This window comes from Vicia villosa, linkage group LG3, assembly GCF_029867415.1.
Source record: "Vicia villosa cultivar HV-30 ecotype Madison, WI linkage group LG3, Vvil1.0, whole genome shotgun sequence".
NCBI lineage: Eukaryota > Viridiplantae > Streptophyta > Magnoliopsida > Fabales > Fabaceae > Vicia > Vicia villosa.
In genome coordinates, this window is record NC_081182.1 from 65,648,454 (window position 1) to 65,671,961 (window position 23,508).

Here is a 23,508-nt window from a genome sequence, read left to right on the forward strand (position 1 = left end):
ATTTGCAATTGCATGAATTGGCTAAGAGTGTCCTCGATAGAAAGCTTTGTTTGTTGAGGTTGTTGATTGTAACCGCCTTGATAAGGATTTTGACGATTCGATGGGCCCGCTTCCGGCCTCCATCCTTGTTGATAACCTTGATTACCTCTTTGTTGGTAACCTTGGTTATTGTTGTAAGGTTGTTGTTGTTGTCTTCCACCATATCCTTGATTAGGATTAGACACATAATTCACCTCTTCACCCGGTGGAGGACAAAAACCAGTTTGATGGTCACCCCTACACAATTCACAACACATCACATGTTGATTTTTAGAAGGGCTCCCATTTATCTCTTTGATTTGTTGAGGGAGTTTTGACATTTGTTGAGTGAGCAATTCCACTTGTTGTGTCAATAACTTGTTTTGAGCAAGTATTGCATCACTAGTGTTCAATTCAAGAACTCCCGGTTTTCTTTGCAATGCACTACGGTTGTGTTGCCCTTGATGATCATTCAAAGCCATTCTATCAATGATAGCAATCGCTTCTTCAGCAGTTTTTGACATCAACGAACCACCCGCGGTAGCATCTAAAAGAGTTTTTGGTTGAGGTTGGAGTCCATTTCTAAAGATATGGATTTGAGACAATTCATCAAACCCATGACCTTTGCATTTTCTAACCATGGACTTGAACCTCTCCCATGCTTCATTGAGAGATTCATTCGAACCTTGAGAGAACACCGCAATAGAAGTTTTCGCTTCCATGAACCTATTGTGAGGAAAGAACCGATCCAAGAACTTCTCTTCTAACTCGTTCCAATTTGTCATGACATTATTAGGTTGATCAAGGTACCATTCCTTAGCTTTTCCAATTAAGGAATGAGGAAAAAGTCTCCTGAACACCTGTTCTTCTTGGTCTTCCGGAGCACCAATTGTTCCGGCAATCTCGTAGAACTTTGTTAGATGAGTAAATGGATCCTCGTGATCTGCCCCTGTGAACGGATTTTGGTATAACAATTGAAGTAACCCCGTCTTCATCTCGGAGTTTCTTCCATTGGCCTGATCACGAGCAAATTGTGCATTGAGACGAGGGCTGTTAACACATGGCCCTCGAGGTGGTGGTGGATCCGCAGCCATTTCTTCCTCAACCAAGTTTTCAACCGGAGTTGAAGAAGAAGATGCTTCTTGTTGTTGTCTTCTTTCCCTAGCTAGTTGTCTCCTCCTACGAGTTTTGCTATTCTCTCTACGAGCAGTCCTCTCAATCTCAGGATCAAAAAGGAGTTGATCTGCAGGTATACGTCCTCGCATAAACTGTAATCTGAAAAACTAACCAAGCAAATTAACAAACACAAGGAAAATAAATTTAGAAACAAGATATTAATTATAAGACTCAATACAAAACAAACTATTGCAATGCTTGCAATATCTAAACAACAATCCCCGGCAACGGCGCCATTTTGTTGAAAGAGTATTGTGGTGTACTTTTCGCTATTATCGTATCCACAGGGATTATTGCGATATCACCGCCGTTCTATAGCCTATTTTGTCTTGAGTTATGGTTACTTTAAATTTGGGTTTGCAAAAGATCATTCAATTCTTTTAGTAGCAAAGAGTAAATTAATGAAAGTTCTAAGTTAAAGAAAATGTATCAAGATTCGATTTCATCGACCTAAATTTGTATGTCTCCTTATAAATAGATGCTTATGAACTTGCTAACGATCAATATAATTACGTATCGACACCTATATCGTCCGTGTCCGCAACGATATAGTTAGATTTACCGTATTGTTTAACCGACGATTTCTCCACCGTTTAAACAATACAAATAACGTTTTAAGAACCGATACTTAGTAAACATCAAACTCTAAATCCATGTCTGCAACTTATAGTTTGAAAGATGATTAGTTAGGTCTAGATACAAACATTGATGTCTCAAACACTCATACCAAAGAAAAAGCTTTAATAAACAAACTAAACCATCTATATTGATCATCACTTGTTCATACACATATATTCACAAGAAAAACATACAAAAGGCTAGGAAGATTACATCTTATCTTGATACAAAAGTGATTTAGCTATCCATGAGAATGGTAGCTTGCATAAGAAGGTAAGGATGAAGATCAACAAGCATCAAATGGCGATTAATCGACGATCAAGGCCTCCAATCTTCAACTCTATATTTGCTACAGTGTATATTGCTCTTGTTTCTCTCTAAAAATATCTCCACACCTTCAAAAGTGATCTGGCCCATAAACAAATAAACAAAGTTTCGCAGACCGCGCTTAGCGCGGTGCAGCCCGCTAAGCGCGCTATCATTAATTGCTCAAACCGCCCAACCGCGCTAAGCGGGCTCCAGACCTCGCTTAGCGCGGAACTCTCTGCCAGAACTTCCTTCTTTTCTTCAAAAGCGCGCTTAGCGGGCTCAACCTCGCTTAGCGCGCTACCTCTTTTCAGCAATCCTTGGCTTTGGCCTTGGAACATCTTCAAAGTGCTTTTTCCATGGTCCAAGCTTCCAATTATCTATAAAAACTACAAAATCCAACATAGATTGCAAAGATAAGAACTATTCAACAATAATATAAATATAAGAATATATATATACCAAATGACAATAAAATACTACTTATTAACCACAAAAAGACTTGAGAGTTACCAAAAATTACCTAAGATATTTACACAAATTGGTAACTAACAGCGCGATACGGGGGGTATCAGCGGCTCGCTTCTTTCGTGGACGGGTTTAGACCGGCAGTATGTACCTATCCCAACGGGGATCCCTTAGTCGAGGAAGATGGAGGTCCTATGCTGGAGCCTCGGCATATCAACACAAAAGCCATCCTCGAGTGTGGGAGTTACGGGGATGCGATAATTTTGTTAGGTGAGATAACTATATCTTGTTCGAATAATATCCTTTTGGTTCTAACTCTTTATTTTGCAGGAAAAATGGCCGACCTGCATGACAGGATTGTGAAGATGAGGGCAAAGACCAAGGGGCCCGTCAAGCTGACCGTGAAGCGATCGCGGGTCGAGGAGGTCAAGGCGGCTGCTGCGGGTGCGCCTGACGGTGGCTCCCCTTCGTCGGTTGGGACGACTTCGGGAAGTTCTCCGGCCGGGAAAAAACAAAAGAAAGAAGGGACTCCCGAACTTCGCCCCCTTATCAATGACAACCCGTCCAAGGAGGACATTGTGCTGCCCTCATGTACTCTGCACAGGGGGATCTTCTCAAAGAGGAATGTACTGCTGGAGAGCGAGGAGGTGAGGCATATAGTCAGGCGTGATCGGGCGGCCCGGGATAAGGACTTGTCCGAGGATCTTGAAGGGATGATGAGGGTGGCCGCCCTGGCCTTGGCCCTCAATGCCCAAAGGGTCTGCCCTCAGAAGGACTACGATGCTCTGCAGACCAAATATGATGAGCTGGAGCACGAGTTTGAACAGTACAAGGATAAGTATGAGGTTCAGAGCGGCATCGTCGAAGACCTCTGCAAAGAGCGGAACAAAGTCAGGGATTTGGAGGCTGAGGGAGAAAGGCTCCGTGAGCGAATTGCCGAGCTAGAGAGGTCTCATCTCCCTGCTGCCGAGGAAGATGAAGACGAGAAAGCTTTGGTGACCCGCTCCCAGCTTCTAGGCAAGGTGAGAGAGATGGAGGTCGACTGTGTCGCTACTCTGGGGGTTGGTTTTAAAGCCGCAGTGGATCAGCTGAAAGTCCTCAATCCGCGCTTGGTGACGAAGGGCATCGGTCCGTACAACAAGGTTGTGGACGGTCGGATTGAGTCAAATCCGGAGTTCGAGGACTGGGAAGATGAGCAGGAGCCCCAGGGTGAGGACGACGGTGCCGAGGAGGAGGATTGTGATGTCTAACCAATTTCTTGATAGTGGCCTGCGTGCCAATGTTTTGTGGCCTGCGTGCCAAAACAGTTAGTTGGGCGATGCCCGGATAATTTTTGTAATATTTGGATATGCCCGGCCAGTTTGGTCGGTTTTTAATATTGTTCTGCGTTTTATGCTCCAATATTTATGCTTATCTGTTAATCGAATATTTATGTTTGTGCTCGGCCGAGGTTTATGGCCCGGGCGTGTGGGGAACAGTCCGGGTGCGCAGAGCAGGTGTGCGCTATAAGCGAGCTCGAGGCCGTGGTCGGGGCCAGGTGCTCGCGGCGTGAACGATCCCATCGCGAGCTGGGGTTCTGCCGTGCAGGTACTTCCGCGGAGGGTCTGTGTGTAAGGCCTGCCGCGTAGTCGGCTTTGCCTCCTGGTAGGGGTTATCCGACTGAAGCTGTCGTGGAGCATACGCGCTTGTACCATGGCGCGAGTCCTTGCCCAGCCTTTCCTCGTGTTTGTTACGAGCGGCCGGGTAGCGTTAGGTTGTTTCTAACTGTAGTAGCGTCTGAGTTTTTCAGCGTTCCAAGGTCGAGCAAGTTTTTCGCCGAGAAGGTTTTCGAGGTAATATGCACCGTTTTCGGTCTTGTCGTATACTCGATACGGACCTTCCCAGTTCGGGGCTAGTTTGCCCTCGCGCGAATCTTTCATGTTTCTGCGGAGAACCAAGTCTCCGATTTCGAACCCGCGTTTGATAACTTTAGTGCTATGGCGTAAGGCTATTTGTTGTTTCAGTTTCGCTTCTCAGAGGGAGGATCCTCTTCGGATTTCCTCGACCATGTCGAGCTCTTCTCTCATAGCTTCGTCATTGAGTTCCTCCTCGAGAGGTGACTCGGTTCGACGAGATGGTTCTCGGATCTCTACGGGGATCACGGCTTCGGTGCCATAGGTTAACCTGAACGGTGTTTCGCCTGTGGTCGAGTGTGGGGTCGTCCTGTACATCCAGAGGGCGCTGTGTAACTCTTCGACCCAAGCCTTTTTTGCCTCGCCCAACCTTCTCTTTAGTCCACGGAGAATGACCCGGTTGGCGGCTTCAGCTTGTCCGTTCGTTTGAGGGTGTTCGACTGAAGTGAAGTGCTGTTTCGTCCCGAGTTTGGTTACGAACTCTTGGAATTTTTTGTCCGTGAACTGGGTGCCGTTATCGGTTATGATCGCCTGTGGCACCCCAAATCGAGCGAGTATGTTCCACTTATAAAAGCGGAGTACGTTTTGGGACGTGATTTTGGCGAGCGCTTCGGCTTCTATCCATTTCGTGAAGTAATCCACAGCGACCACTAGGTATTTATTTTGGTAAGACCCGACCGGGAAAGGTCCGAGGAGGTCCATTCCCCATGTGGAGAAAGGCCAAGGCGAGGAGAGAGATCTGAGCTCGTTCGGGGGCGCCAGGTGCATGTCGGCGTGTCGCTGACATTTATCGCATTTCTGGACGTATTCTTTGGCATCTTGCTGCATGGTCGGCCAATAGTAGCCGGCTCTGAGGGCTTTCCTCGCCAGTGATCGTCCGCCGAGGTGTTGGCCATTGATTCCTTCGTGAAGCTCTTGGAGTACCTCAAGTGCTTGCGAAGCGTCGACGCATTTGAGGAGAGGGATTGAGAAGCCTCGTCGGTACAGTTTGTTTTCAAAGATAGTATACGAACAGGCTCGTCTTTTAATCGCTGAAGCTTCCTTTGCCTCAACGGGAAGTTCGTCTTTCGTGAGGAAGTTATATATTGGGGTCATCCAGCAATGGTCGTCCCCGATAGCGAATATTTGTGGAGCCCGCGCGTTTTCGCCTATGCTTGGCCTGGGTAGGATTTCTTGGATGACCGACTTGTTTCCTCCTTTCTTTCTCGTGCTCGCAAGTTTGGATAATACGTCGGCGCGCGAGTTGTGTTCTCGGGGGATATGCTCGACTTCTGCTTTGATGAATTTTTTCATCTTATCCTTGACGAGCATGAGGTACTCGGCGAGTACGTCGTTTTTGGCTTGGTAATCGCCGCTGATGTGGGATGCGACGAGTTGTGAGTCTGTGTAAATCTTGACCTCACGTGCGCCCGCATCCTCGGCAAGTCTCAGGCCTGCAAGGAGGGCTTCGTATTCGGCCTGGTTGTTCGACGTGTTGAAAGATAGGACTAAAGATACTTCGATGATGAGTCCTTCGTTGTTTTCTAGGATAATTCCTGCCCCGCTTCCCGAATTGCTTGAGGCGCCATCTACGTAAATGGTCCATTTGTTCCTGGTCGGATCCGGGGAGTCGGCCATCGAGGTCATCTCTGCCACGAAGTCTGCCAAAGCCTGAGCTTTTAATGCCTTCCTGTTTTCGTACTGTATGTCGAACTCCGATAGCTCGAGGGACAACCTTAGCATTCTGCCGGCCATATCTGGTCGGCTGAGGAGCTGCTTGATGGGTTGATCTGTTCGGACGAAGATGGTGTGGGCGAGGAAATAGTACCGCAGCCTTCTGGCCGCTATCACTAGGGCCATGGCGACTTTCTCGATCTGTTGGTATCGCACCTCGGGGCCTTGCAGGGCTTTGCTGGTGAAATATACGGGCTTTTGCCCGCTTTCGTTTTCTCGGATCAGAGCCGCGCTGACTGCCTCGTTTGAAACGGCTAAGTACAGATATAGAGGCTCGTTGTTATCGGGTCGAGAAAGGACGGGCGGTTTGGAGAGCACCTGTTTGAGGTGTGAAAGTGCTCGTTCGCGATAGTGCGGTGAGCATCCCGTTCAAGACTTGGATGGATTTTTTATTGTTAGGAGTGGGTAGTTCGGAGAATGCTCGGCATTTTTCCGGGTTGGCTTCTATTCCTCGCTCGGTCAGGTAGAAACCGAGGAATTTGCCTGCTCGGACGCCGAAAGTACACTTCTCCGGGTTGAAGCGCATCTTGCAGGATCTGGCCCGCTCGAACACCCGCTCGAGATGGGAGGTGTGGTCGGCGTCCTTTCGAGATTTGACGATCATGTCGTCCATATATACCTCGAGGGTGTCGCCGATCTCTCCTCGGAACACTTTGTTCATCATCCGTTGATACGTGGACCCAGCGTTTTTGAGGCCGAAGGGCATTACGTTGTAGTAATAGTTGCCCGACTCCGTCATAAACGCTGTGCACTGCTTGTCGCTCCTCGCCATGGGGATCTGGTTGTAACCTGAATAAGCATCCATAAAAGACAATAGTTTATAGCCGGCCGAGTTGTCGACCAGTCTATCAATGTTAGGTAAAGGATAGGCGTCTTTTGGACATGCCCAGTTAAGATCGGTATAATCAACACACATTCTCCATTTTCCATTAGATTTCTTAACAAGTACAACGTTTGAGAGCCAAGTTGAATATTTGGCCTCGGAAATAAAATTTGCCTCTAGGAGGTCTTTTACAGCTTTCTCGGCAGCCTCCGCTTTCTCGGGAGACTGCCGACGCCTACGTTGAACTACGGCCTTCGCGGCTGGATTGATGGAGAGGTGGTGGCAGGCGACCTCGGGGTCGAGTCCGGGCATTTCTGCGGCGCTCCAGGCGAACAAGTCTGCATTGGCTCGAAGGCAGGCCATGAGCTGCTTCCTTGGTAGATCTGGGATGCCCTTGCCGATTTTTACTGCTTTATCGGGGTTGTCGCCCAGGGGGACCAGCTCGAAATCTCCGTCGGGGATAGGTCGGACGGGATGAGTTGCCTTTGATTGCGTTTCTTCCCCGATCTTCAGTTCTTCCTCTGTAAACCGTGCATCAAGGTCGACTGAGCTGATGTTGGTTGTCTGATGCTGGTCTTCTCGAGGATGTTTGTCTTCGGCTCTTGGCTTTTTGTTGGAGTTGGTCGGAGGGGCGATCAGTTCTAGTCCTTTGACGGAGGCGTCAAAGATTCTCCTGGCAGCTTCGATATCGGCGTTGATGGTGGCCACTCGTCCTGTCCTCGTGTAAAACTTCATCTTTAGGTGAACAGTGGAGGGCACGGCGGTTAGCTCGGCTAGAGTGGGGCGCCCGATAATGCAATTGTACAGGGTTTTGCAGTCGATCACCAAGAATCTGGTTTTGACTTGCCTGGAGGCTTCCCCTTCTCCGAAGGTGACAATCAGCTCGACGTAACCCCATGGTTTGGTGGTAGCTCCGTTGAAACCTTGGAGGTCCGAACCCACATAGGGAGTGAGATGTGAGTCGTCCAGCTGGAGTGTCTGGAAGAGGTGGGAGTACATGATGTCGACCGAGCTGCCTTCGTCGACCAAGACCCGTCGGACGTCGAAATTCGCCATTCTAGCTCGGACGAGCAGGGGGATTGTGGCGTTTGGAGCTCCGCCGGGCAGTTCTTCCAGGTAGAAAGTGATTGGTTCTGACTTTCCCCGGAACTTCCGCAGCGTAGGGCCGAGGTCCGCGTTGGCGCTTAGCAACTCATCGAACTTTCTCTTGACTGAACTGATGGTGAGGGAGCCTGGATCCCCGCCGTTGGAGACGACCATGGTGAATGGGAAATTTTCCCATTTGCTGAGTGCGGTGAGGATCCCGGCTGATGGCACGAAATCCTCTGGGCGAGTGACGGACAGTGCTACTTGTAGGGGCCTGTTATCCGGTGAATTCCCTTCGTCAGAGTTTCTGTGGTCGTCCCTTCGGGAAGGTTCCCCTTTCTTTGTGTATCTCGAAAGGCGACCCTCCTTGATCAGTGTTTCAATTGCATCTTTGAGATGGATGCATTCTTCGGTCAGATGGCCGTGACTTTTATGGTATTTGCAATACTTTGATTTGTCGGTTCCCGGCCTTGCGGGGTTCGACTTTGGGGGCCTGATGTTTGATTTCTTGAAGTCGGTGTTTTGGCATTCGGCCAGAATCCTCTCCCGCGAGGTGTTCAGAGGGGTGTAGTCATTGAAGCGACCAGATGGTCCTCGGCGCTCTTTGATGTCGAGAGATCTGTCGTCTTTCCTTTTTTCATGCCCTCTCTTCAAGCCTGGGTGCTCGTAGTTTGAACTGCGAGCGGCGTCACTGCCTCGCGAGGCTTTGATGGCAGCAGCCTCTCCTTCCTCGAACGCGATGAACGCTTGAGCTTTGCGAAGGAGGGCGTTCATGGAGTGGACCTTTTCAATCTTGATGGCTTTCTTAAAGTCACTGCCGGGGAGAAGTCCCCGTTCTAAGAGGTATCTCTTCATGTAGTCTTCTGTTTGCACTTGGACGGCCTCCTTGTTGAACCTGTCGAGGTAATCCCGAAGAGGTTCGTTGGGCCCTTGTGTCACGGCCTCGAGATTGGCCTCTGATTTCGGTTGTCGTCGGGAAGATGTGAAATGGCTCAGGAAGAGTTCCTTGAGGTCGGTCCAGGAATGGATGGAGTTGGGGCGGAGGTTTCTGTACCAAGTCATTGCTCCCTTCCTGAGGGTGGTCGGGAAGATGCGGCACTTGATAGAGCCCTTGACGACGTGGTAGTCCATGACCGCTTCGATGCTCCGAATATGGTCGTCGGGGTCAGTGGTTCCATCATACTGGTCCAACGCCGGGGGTTTTTCCATCCCTCGAGGAAGGCGGGCTCTTCGGATGTTCTCGGACAAAGGGCTGCGGAAGTCCTCTTCGTCGCTCGGTCTTGGTGAAGTTGAATGTCTGCCTCGCCGGGGTCTTTCCTGGTCATTGTTGCGACCGGCGCGATTATCCCGAGGGGAGGGACGCTCGCGGGGTTTCAACACAGCCTTGGAGGGGCCCTGATGACCCTGCTCGGGGGAGAGGCTTCTTGCTTCAGTGGCCTTTGGTCTCTGATTCTTCCTGCTCTTTCTTGGTGGAGAGCGGGAATATGATCTCCGACGGCGGTGTCTTCGAGGTGGCGAGCGTGAAGAAGATGGGGAACGCCGACGGTGCCTCCTCGGAGGTGAGCGCGAGGAGGAATAGGAGCGCGACCGGTAATGTCTCTTCGGAGGGGAGCGGTACCGTCGCTTCCTTTCCAGCTCGTGGATACGGTCGTCCTGAAGTCGGAGGAGGCTGTTCGTCTTTTGCAGTTCTTTGAGCAGGCAGATAGTGATGGGATCAGTGTCCTCGGGGATGTTGAGTTGTTCCTCCTCTTCTACATGACGGGTTCTCTGCCTCTCGGAGGTGTGAGTGAATGAGGAAGCAGCGTGCCCGTCTCTGGCGTCGGTCTCATTCTCGTTCTGGGGGTGTTCAGGCCCGTTGTGGGTTCGGGCCTGCTCGTCTTCCCCGTTCTGAATGTGTCCCTCGGGAGGGTTTTGTTCGACATTCTGAACCTGTTGGAGGCCCTGCAGCTGCTGGATGTTCTGGACCCGCTGCCTCCTAGGTTGCGAGGTCTCATGCCTCGGCCTTCTCTGTCCGGCAAGGGCATGTTGTGGTTCTTCTTGCCGACGACGATTCGTCACCTCGCGGGTGGAATCTTCGATCAGATGTTCCAGGAGGAAGGGATCGGAGCTTGGGATGTTGTTGTTGTTAGCCATGACGATCGTGAAAGGTTATGCTTTGATCTTTGTTAAAGAAGGGGGAGCAAGGTTCCCACAGACGGCGCCACTGATCGTACCTGATCAGAAGAATCGTCAAGGCAGCAGAATCTGGCTTGGAGAGCAAGATGGGGGGGGGGTACCTGCAAGGTTCTCCGATGCTTAAGTTAGTAGCTATCAGAGAATGAGGGTGAGAGTGAATAGAATGGAATACCTGACCCTCTGGTGAGAGAGGGTATTTATAGCCCCCAGCGCTGGGCCAAGGTTTCCTAATTGGGCCAAATCTAATTGGAGGCCCACGTGCTAGGAAACTGCCAGAACGTCCTTGTGCTAGGGCTGAGTCAGCAGGTGACCCACGTTCTGGATGATCATAGCGTAGGGTTCGGAGGTGGTTGACCGAATCCCCCGCTGCGTGACGCGTGGTCTTTGCGCGTGGATAACTCCTTGACGGTTATCCAGTAAATGGGCCCAATGAATTGGGCCTGCTCGGCTAGTGAGAGGAGCTGGGCCTGCTCGGCCCAGGCCAGAACAAATATTTTTTAAAAAACTTATATGAAGCTCTGACACGCCAATCAGAAGGCGTGTCCCTACACCATACACATATTAGACACCGACGAGCGTACGACACGTATCAAACATGTTTTTGAAGTGTCCAACAAAAAATAAAAATAAAAATCAAGTGGACACAGATATGACACACTATTTCAAATAACGGACCCATTAACCTCTCAAATTCTCATAATTTTAAAAAATAAAAACGTTTTTCATCTTTCATTTTCCATTTTCCCACTATAAGAACAACTTGTATTCTTTGTTTTTTCATCTTCTCTGTTTGTTTTTATCTTCTTTATTTGTTTTCATCTATGCCACATGCTGCTTTGCTGCACGCCGCTATTCCATCTTCGCCACCGTCGGGTTTCCACTCTTTCTCTTCCGATACTCATTTCTTTCTTTCTTAATTGAAAGTACTCAATTTAAGTATTTTTTTGGTTGATTGAGAGTACTAAGTTTAATATACGTAAATTTTGATTCTCATTTTAGACTCTTTATAAATTATGCTCAGAAATTGCATTATTTTATTATTATATAAAATATATAGTCGTGTCCTTGTCCTATGTTTTTTACTTTAGCGGTGTTCCAGTTTCCGTGTCCGTGTCGTGTCCGAATTTGAGCTTCATAGACTTATAGTAATTAGAAGGTTTAATAGTAGAAAAAATAACAGAGAACTATAATCTTTTGTGGTGATATCAAATATATTACTTGATCCAAACTCAGTTGAATTCACAAAGACCTGAGTAAATTCAGCACAACAACAACATCAAACAAAAAATAAAGAAAATTAAATATGTAAGAAAAAAGAAAGCAAAATACTCACGACAAGCACATCAATCTCCAACATACCGAAAAATAATACTCAAGATAACCACATATCTATGTTTGAAACCAACAGTTTAAAATTTCATATGAATAAACTATACTTTCAAAATCAAACACTTTAATTCCTAAAATTAACAATAATTGAGTACAACATTGATTTTCTAGTTAGCATTTAACAAAAATCAAATTCCTTCAAATTTCTCAGCATAAAGACTTCGTTTTTATTATATTCAAATTTAAACAAAACATAAAAAAAAAATCCATTTTCCTCTCATTACTTCATTAACTTTTTTTTAAAAAAATAAAATAGATTAAAAAAATTATAAAGAAAAAAAATTACCTTTGGAGCTTCTGAGAGGTGTGATAGCTATACAATTCCCATCCCATAACATAAAACAATCTCATTCCAAAATACAAAATGATACTTCATATCTCCTAACATACATTTCAACACAAAGAAAACAATTAAAATAGTGACAATAACGGAATCAAAAGTGATTTTAGGGTTCATAGCCATTATTAGATGAGTCAAACGAATTAAGAACACAAATGGAACTCGCATGTAATACCAAATCAAACGTAAACATAAACATCATGTTGTTCCAAATCGAACACAAACAGAACACAAAATGTCATAAATATAACTCAAAGAATGTTAATCGCTCACTTTAGAATATAATCGCAATCAAATGAAGTGGAGATTGAGAAACTGTAATTTTGTTTTAAGAAAGAATGACCAAATTTTAGTTTGAATACAAAGAGGATTTAAGGAGATGATGAATTATATACCACTTGAATTATATACCACTTTTATTAATACAAAGAGGAAAATAAATTAAAGATAGAGATGATCAAAATTTAAAGAGGATCTACGGAATATAATATCTCCATGTTAAACATTTTTTTCTTTTCAAATTCTTAACAAATCTTTTTAAAAGAATATAAATTTTTAGACATATAGAGATATTAATTTAAACGAAATATGAAATAAGTTTGTTTAATTGTTTTAGTGGATAACCCACCCATATTATTAGGGTTGGACTATTTAGGCCCATAAACTTCCAATCAAAAAATTGTATTCTTCTTATTTTCCCCAATAATTTGTCAATTGGAGTCTGTGTCACAGAATAGAGAAAATCCATATCTCAATTTTCGATTTTCTTCCACTCCAGCGTAAAGAGAAGAGGTTTTTTGTTGAACCCTAATCCTAAAAAACCTCAAATCAATGGCACACCGTTTGCTCAGAGATCACGAAGCCGACGGCTGGGAGCGTTCCGACTTCCCCATCATCTGCGAATCCTGCCTCGGCGATAGCCCTTATGTTCGAATGGTTCGTCCTCTCTCTTATCCTTTTTTTCATTCATCTTCGATTTTAGGGTTTTTATTAGCTTACAATTGATAATTTTGAACATAGCCATAAAAATGAAGTTGCTTTTGTTTTTCCCCTGAGTTTTCAATTGTTTGTGTAGTTGCTGTATTTATGTTATGTTTATGTTTATCTATGGATGCAGACAAGGGCTGAGTATGACAAAGAGTGCAAGATTTGTACAAGGCCTTTTACGGTTTTTAGATGGAGACCGGGTCGAGATGCAAGATATAAGAAAAGTGAGATCTGTCAGACTTGTAGTAAGTTGAAGAATGTTTGTCAAGTATGTCTTTTGGATCTTGAATATGGGCTTCCGGTTCAAGTCCGTGACACTGCTCTGAGTATCAGTTCCAATGATGCCATTCCGAAGAGTGATGTTAATAGGGAGTATTTTGCTGAAGAGCACGACCGCAAGGTATGTATTTGTATAACGAGTTGTTATAATTACTTATACTTGATGATAGTATAACATGATTAAAGATGGGAAAATAATGTTGTTTTAAGTTTTCTATGGTTATTACGCCGTGATGATCTTTTTACTAATCATGGTGCAGGCTAGAGCTGGGATAGACTATGAATCCTCTTTTGGTAAAGCACGCCCAAATGATACTATCCTGAAGCTTCAGAGAACGACACCTTATTACAAAAGAAATCGGGCGCATATTTGCAGTTTTTACATAAGGGGTGAGTGTACCAGGGGAGCTGAGTGCCCTTACAGACATGAGATGCCAGTAACTGGGGAACTGTCTCAACAAAATATCAAAGATCGATATTACGGGTATGCACATTTGTTAATGACTTTATTATTTGATTATTATGTATCTCCATACCTGGTATTGCTTTTAAATGCTCTTTTATATTTCCCATATTGTTGTCAATGGAACAACACTTTTTTTTAGTTAACTGCATAGTCAGCATGATGATATCTCTGTATACAACAGTTACACTATGGCGGTGCTTGTATAGGAACCTTTATTCAAACTCTAGTCAAGCTTCATCCTACTAGATGGTGTCAGAATATGGGATACATGAGTTATATAGTTCTTTAATCATTTGAATGTTATTTGTCAATATTTATGCATTTGTGGAACACTTCTTGATAGCTAAGTTTCTAACTTTTGTTTGTGTCTGCATAGGTCTAAACTCCTGCATCTGTGTTTAGTTTTGGTGAAATGGAAAAGCATACTTTCGCCATTGTGTATCAATTTGTTTGTAATTTGTTACTTGCATTAACTGCTGCTTATATGTAGTATGAGATTTTTTTTTTGACATGGATGAAGGAAGGTGCCTTTAATATGCGACTTTAATCCTCTAATGTAGCCAAAAGTGAAGGGAGATGACCATTTGTCAAAAAACATGTATTCAACTTATTGTGATGATAATAAACCTCTGGTTCCCATGTTTTTAATCCATCATGGGCTAACTAGTGAGAAAAGTCTCAGTTATTAATAGTTAAAAACTTTCCTTGTAACTGCTGATACTTCAGACTCTTTCATTTGTTTAGTTTGTTGCTTTTTCTATATACTGCTTCATGCTTTAAACATCGTTTTTATCAAGAAACATTTGTTGATCATGCCTTTGAATTGCAGGGTGAATGATCCGGTGGCCATGAAGCTACTTGGCAAGGCAGGAGAGATGAACTCGTTGGAGGTTCCCGAGGACGAGAGTATTAAAACACTTTACATTGGTGGACTTGATGCTAGGGTCACCGAGCAGGATTTGCGAGATAACTTTTATGCTCATGGAGAAATTGAGTCCGTCAAAATGGTTCTTCAGCGGGCCTGCGCCTTTGTAACCTATACAACAAGAGAAGGTGCAGAAAAGGCAGCAGAGGAACTCTCTAACAAACTTGTTATCAAGGGCCTTAGGCTAAAACTGATGTGGGGCAGGCCTCAGACAGCTAAACTTGAATCCGATGGTTCTGATCAAGCAAGGCAGGCCTCTGTGGCTCATAGTGGGTTGTTGCCTAGAGCGGTGATATCACAGCAGCAGAACCAAGACCAGACCCAAGGACAACTTTACTATAACAATCCACCTCCTCAGCAGGAAAGGAGCTACTACCCTTCAATGGATCCTCAAAGAATGGGTGCTCTTATTCCATCTCAAGACGGTCCTCCTGGTGGGCCTTCTGGATCAGGGGAGAACAAACCCAGTTCTGAGAAGCAGCAAATGCAGCATTATGGCCATCCTATGATGCCACCTCCACATGGTCAATACCATCATCAGTACTATCCTCCATACGGTGGTTACATGCAGCCTGTTCCTCCTTATCAACAATACCCACCACCACCATACAATGCTGCAATGCCTCCATCCCAACCACCTACTGCTAATCATCCCTATCAACCTCCATCCCAACCGGGGTCTTCACAGTCAGGGTCTGGACAAGCTGCTAATCATCCCTACCAACCTCCAACCCAACCAGGGTCTTCACAGTCAGGGTCTGGACAAGCTGTTTCTGCACCAGCCGAAACTGGAACCTCATCATCTGGTTCACAGCAACAATAAAAATGTCTAGTTATTTGTAATGCAATTTTTTTTTTTGGAAGTACTGTGTTGACAAGGAATATATTTAGGCTCAAGCAGTCGATCAGCTTGATATGATTTTTGCCTTGTGGTTTGAACAAATTATGTGTTTCTGTAATACAAGTTGTTTTATTATTTTTCAACTCTTGAAGCGAAGTTTACATTTGGCGACTAAGTTCACTTAAATCCCACAGTAAGAGACAGAAGAATACCTTGGATATGACTTCCAAATTCTTTTTTAACTAAGCAATAATATTAGTTAATTAATGTCTGACACAAAAGCTTAGGATTCAACAAACTATGCTACCTCAGTTTGTATGCAAATCCAAGAAATTCTCTGCTACTACTTACTTATTATCCAAATATATATAACAAGACTAATTAACTAAAATCTAATGTAATCAATCACCAACAAAATGGCACAAATTCCAATTATTACCATTGTAGCTTTTCTATGTGTTTGGATTTGGATGCAAACCAGTGATGGTGAGTACTTAATTGGAGTTGGGAGTTATGACATGACTGGTCCTGCTGCTGATGTGAACATGATGGGCTATGCCAGCATTGATCAGAACACAGCTGGTATTCATTTCAGGCTAAGAGCTAGAACTTTCATTGTGGCTGAGAGTCTTCAAGGTCCTAGGTTTGCTTTTGTTAATCTAGATGCTGGAATGGCTTCTCAGCTTCTAACTATTAAGCTTCTTGAGAAACTTAAATCAAGGTAAAGCAAATTGAGTATACAAAGTTTCTCACAAAAACATATATTCAATTTTTTGTCATGGTTGTTTTTTGAAGGTTTGGAAATTTGTATACTGAAGAAAATGTAGCAATCAGTGGGACTCATACACATGCTGGCCCTGGTGGTTATCTTCAATATGTGGTTTATTCTGTAACTTCTCTTGGTTTTGTGAAACAATCCTTTGATGCCATTGCTATTGCTGTAGAACAAAGCATTGTTCAAGCTCACAATAATCTCAAGCCCGGTTCCATTTTTATAAATACAGGTTTAAGAAGTACTGTACTTGTTTAAGAATTCACCATTTGAGCAATTCTTTCTTGCTTTCATGTGTTTGTTTGTTTGTTTATAGGAGATGTGAAGGAAGCGAGTATAAACAGGAGTCCGAGTGCATATCTGCTAAACCCGGCAGAGGAGAGATCGAGGTATCCGTCCAATGTTGACACGCAGATGACCCTTTTGAAGTTGGTGGATGGTGCAAGTGGCGAAAGTAAAGGAGCATTCAGCTGGTTTGCGACGCACGGAACCTCCATGAGCAAAAACAACAAGCTTATCAGTGGAGATAACAAGGGTGTTGCTGCTAGACTCGTTGAAGATTGGTTTACTTCTCAAAATAAATCTCTATCACCAAACACCAATTCCACAGAACCAGGCATGATCAAAATCTAATCAATATTTTGTTCAACTAGTGTTATGGAGAGAATGATATATAGAATTGTATATTATAATATATGAACAGATATAGGAGAACTAGTGAAGAAAGCGCAGTCGATTAAAGCCACAGGAGGAAAAGATTGCAACCAAAAAACAAGCCAAGCGTCTAAAGTGAGGAAGAATGACGGATCCTTATTTGTTGGAGCGTTTTGCCAATCAAATGTTGGAGATGTGTCACCAAATGTATTAGGAGCATTTTGCGTTGACAGTGGAAAACCGTGCGATTTCAACCATTCTTCATGCAATGGAAATGACTTGCTTTGTGTTGGAAGGGGACCAGGGTAATATAATGAGTATTTTTTATTGCTTGTGGAAAAAGTTAAGTTATATGCTTATAAATTATAATTTTGCATGGAGCAGGTACCCAGATGAAATATTAAGTACAAAGATTATAGGAGAAAGGCAATTCAATAGTGCTGTCGAACTATTTGGGTCTGCTTCGGAGGAACTTACAGGGAAGATCGACTATCGCCATGTCTATCTGAATTTTACAGACATTGAAGTTGAATTGGATAGCAACAAGGTTGTTAAAACATGCCCTGCAGCACTTGGTCCTGCTTTCGCAGCAGGCACTACAGACGGACCAGGTGTTTTTGGATTTCAACAAGGTGATACAGAAGTAAGTATCCCTAAAGCTCACCAACTTATTTTTTTCATGTGAACTATTAATTAACTTAAGAAGCATTTCTGCAGATTAGTCCATTTTGGAAGAATGTGAGAGATTTTCTAAAAAAACCAAGTCAATATCAGGTAGATTGTCAAAACCCGAAGCCAGTTTTATTGAGCAGTGGAGAAATGTTTGATCCTTATCCTTGGGCGGTAAGTCTACAGATAAGAAATTACAACTTATTTCTACAGACTAAGATATCAAAAACTTGCATAGCGTTGTACTGACCAAAATAGTTTTTTCATGGATTTATATAGCCAGCAATTCTTCCAATTCAAATTCTGAGATTGGGAAAACTGATAATTCTTTCTGTACCAGGAGGTTTGTGTTCTTGCCACTGTCATGCTATTTCTATATTCAAAATGGATTCAGGGTGTTTCTTACCATTGTTAAATACATAATATAAGAAAAAGCACATGCTCTAACCCTTTGAGTTTTTATAGAGTTCACAACAATGGCGGGTAGGAGGCTAAGGGAGGCGGTGAAAGAGATGTTAATATCCAACAGCGATGGAGAATTCAATAACGAAACACATGTTGTGATTGCAGGATTGACAAATACTTACTCCCAATACATTGCAACTATTGAAGAATATCATCAGCAGCGGTATGAGGTAAGGCCAAACGGAAGAGGATACAAACTTACTATAAAGTATAAACCTATTGAAAATCCATATTTTACAGAGGCAATTGGTTTTGAAGAAGATTTGTCCTTTTTATTGCTAATAAGTAATATTAAATGTGCAGGCTGCGTCTACGCTTTATGGTCCTCACACATTATCAGCATACATCCAAGAATTCAAGAAACTAGCACAAGCAATGGCTAAAGGTGATAAAATCAATGAAAATGGTCCTTCTCCACCAGATCTTTTATCAGTTCAAAAAAGCTTCTTACTTGGTCCCTTTGGAGACTCAACTCCAAACGGAATCAAATTCGGCGACATGAAAGAAGATATAGCCTTTCCACAAAGCGGATATTTTACTAAGGGGGATAAACCAAGTGCTACATTCTGGAGCGCCAATCCAAGATACGATCTTCTAACAGAAGGCACATATGCTTCAGTAGAAAGGCTTCAAGAGGAAAGATGGATTTCTGTTCATGATGACGATGATTTAAGCTTGTTATTCAAGTGGAAAGTAGACAATAGTTCCTTTCATGGTTTAGCTACAATAGAATGGGAAATACCAAAAGATGCTATTTCTGGAGTATACAGACTAAAACACTTTGGAGCATCAAAGACCACTATAGTCTCCCCTATTAAGTACTTTACTGGTGCTTCAAGTGCATTTGCAGTGCAATAGAATAACATCTATGTTTTTATTAAATGTTCTAATAAAATACAAACAAAAACAGAAGTATCCAATATTTTTATTGTTGCATACAATGACTCAAGGACTAGGATACATAAGAATTTACTCATTTGTCCATCCAAATCACGCATCGAAGACATTCTCCATTTCTCAATAAATCAAAAGCTTTGTTTATGTCCTTAAACTGCACTTCATGAGTGACAAATTCATCCAACTGCAGTTCCTGTTAATAAACCACGTAAAGCTCAATAGGCTTGAAATGCCTCAGATGGTTTGAAATTCTTTTAGTATGTCCTTTTCTTTATTATTTTCACATAATTATTACTATTATGTATCATGAGAATGCTAGAAACAGTGCCAAGAACATAAAAAGAGTCAAAGAGTGTGATGCTGCTAGCATTTGTTATGGGATATATCATTGTAAATGGTACAAAGAACATAGTCCAAAAATGAATTGAAAGAAATTGCATATAGTACCTTGTCCATGTATCGCTGGAGAAGAATGGAAACATGAGACTTAGGTTTGAGTCCTCCAAACAAGTTTCCCTTAAGGGTCTTCCCATCATGAAGGACCTCACTAGAACTGAGGCTCAACTTGGATTCAGGTTTATCCAATCCTAAGACAATTGTTTTTCCCCAACCCTGAAGGCCAAACATTTGTTTTCAACTATTACACGCTCATATAATATTTGTAATTTTTTGAGAAGGTGACATGTACCTTTCTGCAAGAAGCATATGCTTCATGCACCAATGACGCCATTCCAACACATTCAAAGCAATAATCCGCTCCCCCGTCCGTCATCTCTATGATGACCTGCTCAGCAGCCACATTCAGATTTAGTTTGGCAGGCAATTAGTGAAGTCATTGAGTTCATTAATATGCTTAAATTTTTTTGAAGTTTCTTATAATCTTTAATTTCATTCTAAAAAAAAATCATACCTACTTCCTTTGGAACACGAGAGACGAATTTAATAGTAAATAAATTAGAAACTAAAGATTGAAGCTTTCAAGAGACTAGACCTGGCTCACAGATTTGTTCGTACATTCTCGAGCATGGATAAAGTCTGTGAGCCCAAACTTTTTACCTGATTGAATAAGAACAAACACACGAAATCAGATTCGGAGTTCTTGCATAGTAATAACAATAAAGGAAATCAAAACAGAATATATATGATCAAAACTGGAACAGATGCGTTCTTCTAGTATCAGGACCTGTTAAAAATATATATGTGATTTGATTTAATAGTTGATAATGATATGAACTTGTTAAAAAAACATTGCATACCGACTTCAAATTTTTCTGGGTTGACATCTACACCTATAATCTTAGTTGCTCCACAAACTCTAGCTCCCTCAGCAACCTTGTAAACAAATCAATTGTGCGATGAGGATTTTGATAGACACATCTTTCTTTTTTTTGAATTATTATTAATTAAAGTAATAATAATGGTCATTTTACATACCGCTAGTCCAATAGATCCCATACCAAAAATAGCTACCGTAGACCCTGGCTCCACACCTGCAGTTCTCCAAGGAGCACCTACTCCTACAAATGGAATTTCAAACAAGATTTCTAAAAATATTGAATTAGATGAATATTGTTAACTTGTAACGCAAGAAACCTTTCGTTTATTCTTGACCAAAATATAGAATGAGTATTTTTCATTTCTATTTTGTTGTTACTTGTTAGTGTTTGCTGTGCCGAGGAAATTACCTGCTCCTATACCACAACTAAGAAGGCACACCCTTTCTGGAGGAACTTCTTTGTCAATCTTTGTTACATTGGCAATGTCAACCACAGTGTACTCGCTAAAACTTGAAACATTCATGAAATGATATATGATTTCTCCATTTGAATCGGTGAATCTAGAAGTACCGTGTCTAAGCATCCATGGAGACACCTTGAAAGGGAAATTAGTACAAAGGTTGCTCTTGGTTGATTTGCAATCTATACACTCTCCACAATCTGGTAGGAAAATTGGAATAACAACATCTCCTTTTGCAACTTCAGTTACATCCTTCCCTACACTTTCGACAACCCTATGTCACATAAATATTAGTTGAAATACTCGTTAATTGACGCACAATAAGGCAAATCATTTGCAGTCAATAGGACATAGGAAAAATGAAGAAACATAAACAGTCACAAACTTAAATCATAAATCAATCTTCAAGTCATTTTTTAATTTTTAATCATCAAAATGCATGCAAATAATGGAATACTTGCAGTAGGGAGAAATCAGAAACTAAGAATTGAGGATGTGGTTATACACAAAACAAAACGAACCATCAAGAGAGTATAATGGAATACACAATAAAATAATACAAAATTTTAAAGGGGTCTTACAAATTGTTCAATAGAGCTTAATCCTATTTATAGGATGTCTTAGAGGGAGAGGGAAACGGTTAGAGACGGTTTACTGACTTGACTCAGTCAGTTTGTTACACTATAATTGAGTTAGTTACAATGCTAACAGAATCAGTTAGAGAGGAGTGCTATAGTGAGTGATGGTCTAGGCATGCTCCTGTGGGATTCAGCTAACTTAGGCACCCCTATCCTTTAATTTGCCCCTCAAAAGTTTAATAGAGAGTGAGGAAACCTCGCATATAATAAGCTTGGACCTGAATTGCTCAAATTTAGAAGGACGGAATGCCTTAGTCATGACATCTACAAACTTTTGATGTTCTGGGATGTGAACAACTTGGAACTACTTTTGAATAATTTTATCCCTAACAAAGAAGAGATCCAATTCCATATGTTTGGTTCAAGCATGTAGGCCATGACTACGAGGAGAGGAAAACAAGAGCAACCAAAACACTTGAGAAAGTTGTAGTCAGTACTTCGAGCAATTGGTTTAGTATAAGGAACCTCGAACCTTAAGAAGCAAGTAGGTAACCTATTGATGAGGTAGAGACCGGTCAAAAAAGCACAATCCTCGAACTTCTAGTGTAAAGAGGTTTGGCCTAAGAATGTCAAACTCAACTCAACTATGTGTCTGTATTTTGTTTCCACCACACGATTTTGATGATGAGTGTGGGAATATATAAGACGGTGAGAGATACCAAATTGAACAAGAAGGTGGGTGAGAAGATGTAATTCACCACCTCAGCTGGGCTAAAAAAAATAGATTTTGAAAGGGAATTTATGCTCAACCTTAATCTTGAAATATTGAAAAATAGATCCATGTGAACTTAGTAAAAACATCTACAAAGGAGATATAGTTAGAGTGACTAGTGCTAGAAGTTAATGGGAGAGGACTTCATAGGCCAGTGCAAATCAATTCAAGAGGATTAAAGTAAGTATTTTTGAGGGCGACGGGTGCGGAAAATAAAGCAAATAAATTCATAAAAGCAATTGGTAAAATGCAGAAAGCAGAAACTCACCCAGCTGCCTCATGACCAAGAATTCTCGGGAAAAAGCCAGGAGGGTCCTTCATGTTGGAAAAAGCGAGATCAATATGGCAGATAGATGAACACAGAACACGAATCCGGACCTCACGAGCCATCGGTGGCGCCACGATGATCTCTTCAATCACCAATGGCTCACCAGGCCTTCTTACAACCGCCGCTACACAGCATTGCAGTGATCAAAACAGAAGAACATAAAAAAGAAATGGAAGAAGAAATCAACAAATGAAGCATGAAGTAAGTATACCTTTACATCTTATAGGTTGGCCTTCTCCTTCAATTGGAGGTTTATGTTCCATGGTGAAGTGGTTTCTCTCACTGGCTCTGCACTGTGAGAGTGGTAGTTGTATATGAATTCATACACTTTTTATATAGCATGTGATAAGATGGGACCTCTTTCATTCATTCAGTAATTAGAGTGGTTGAAATAGGTGAAATATCTATACCGACAAACGAGAGAAACAAGAACCAACGTTTTATTTGTGTGCAATTCAGTTTTTCATTTCAAGCGGTAAATTTTAAATTTGGTCGGTACATATCTTACGTAAGTTTTTTTATATCAATAAAAAATCAATTGTTGGAGCATACTTTCTTAATGAGACACACCCTTATTTTTTTCAAAATTAGTGAAAGTGTATTTTTAAACAAACTCTAACAATGATTTTGATAATTTAACAACTAACTGATAAATCCGAAAGTGTATTTTTAGAATTGTTGAGCAGAAAATTTAATAAAACGTCACGTCACATTGCATGTTTGCTTCACTATGATCATATCACCATTTTCTGCTTTAAACTCTACCAAAATTTCATTCCACACCCAATAAACTTTTCTACTTCAAAATAATATTTCTCTATATTTTTATATCAAAAGGGGCAAAAGAAATTAGAATTTAAGGTAATTTGTATTTCCTTTTTCATTACTTCCTATAATCTAGTTTTTTGTCTGAAAAAACGATTGTTGTGTTCAGATTTACATTTCCAAATTTTTGTTGACTATCATACGAAAGTGTGTTTCTGGATTAATTCAGAGTTGGCTTTGGTCAGTTTTTAATTATTTTTTGTTATGATTAAACTTAGATATGGTGCATCCTGATGTTGTCCCCAAAACTTTTTTTGTCTATGGATGTCAAACCGGTTGATGTCAAGATAGATGTTAGTAAAAAATTTA

The 23,508-nt window shown here is 42.2% G+C and overlaps 2 protein-coding genes and 1 pseudogene across 2 annotated transcripts; 2 read left to right on the top strand and 1 right to left on the bottom strand.

Moving 5' to 3' along the window:
• Positions 1–12,688: 12,688 nt before the first annotated feature.
• Positions 12,689–15,645, top strand: LOC131661724 (zinc finger CCCH domain-containing protein 40-like). Its single transcript, XM_058931328.1, has 4 exons — positions 12,689–12,940; positions 13,122–13,391; positions 13,531–13,754; positions 14,566–15,645. The coding sequence occupies exons 1-4, from the start codon at positions 12,836–12,838 to the stop codon at positions 15,482–15,484; spliced, it is 1,518 nt and encodes a 505-aa protein (XP_058787311.1). The 5' UTR covers positions 12,689–12,835; the 3' UTR covers positions 15,485–15,645.
• A 153-nt stretch (positions 15,646–15,798) lies between these two features.
• On the top strand, positions 15,799–18,920 carry LOC131661726 (neutral ceramidase 2-like; annotated as a pseudogene).
• LOC131661725 (alcohol dehydrogenase-like 7) lies at positions 18,918–22,864 on the bottom strand. The gene is made up of 9 exons (XM_058931329.1): positions 22,586–22,864; positions 22,315–22,498; positions 20,645–20,970; positions 20,394–20,476; positions 20,216–20,291; positions 19,951–20,015; positions 19,648–19,743; positions 19,407–19,571; positions 18,918–19,152 (listed from the first exon to the last, which is right to left on the bottom strand). The coding sequence occupies exons 1-9, from the start codon at positions 22,635–22,637 to the stop codon at positions 19,036–19,038; spliced, it is 1,164 nt and encodes a 387-aa protein (XP_058787312.1). The 5' UTR covers positions 22,638–22,864; the 3' UTR covers positions 18,918–19,035.
• Positions 22,865–23,508: the final 644 nt, after the last annotated feature.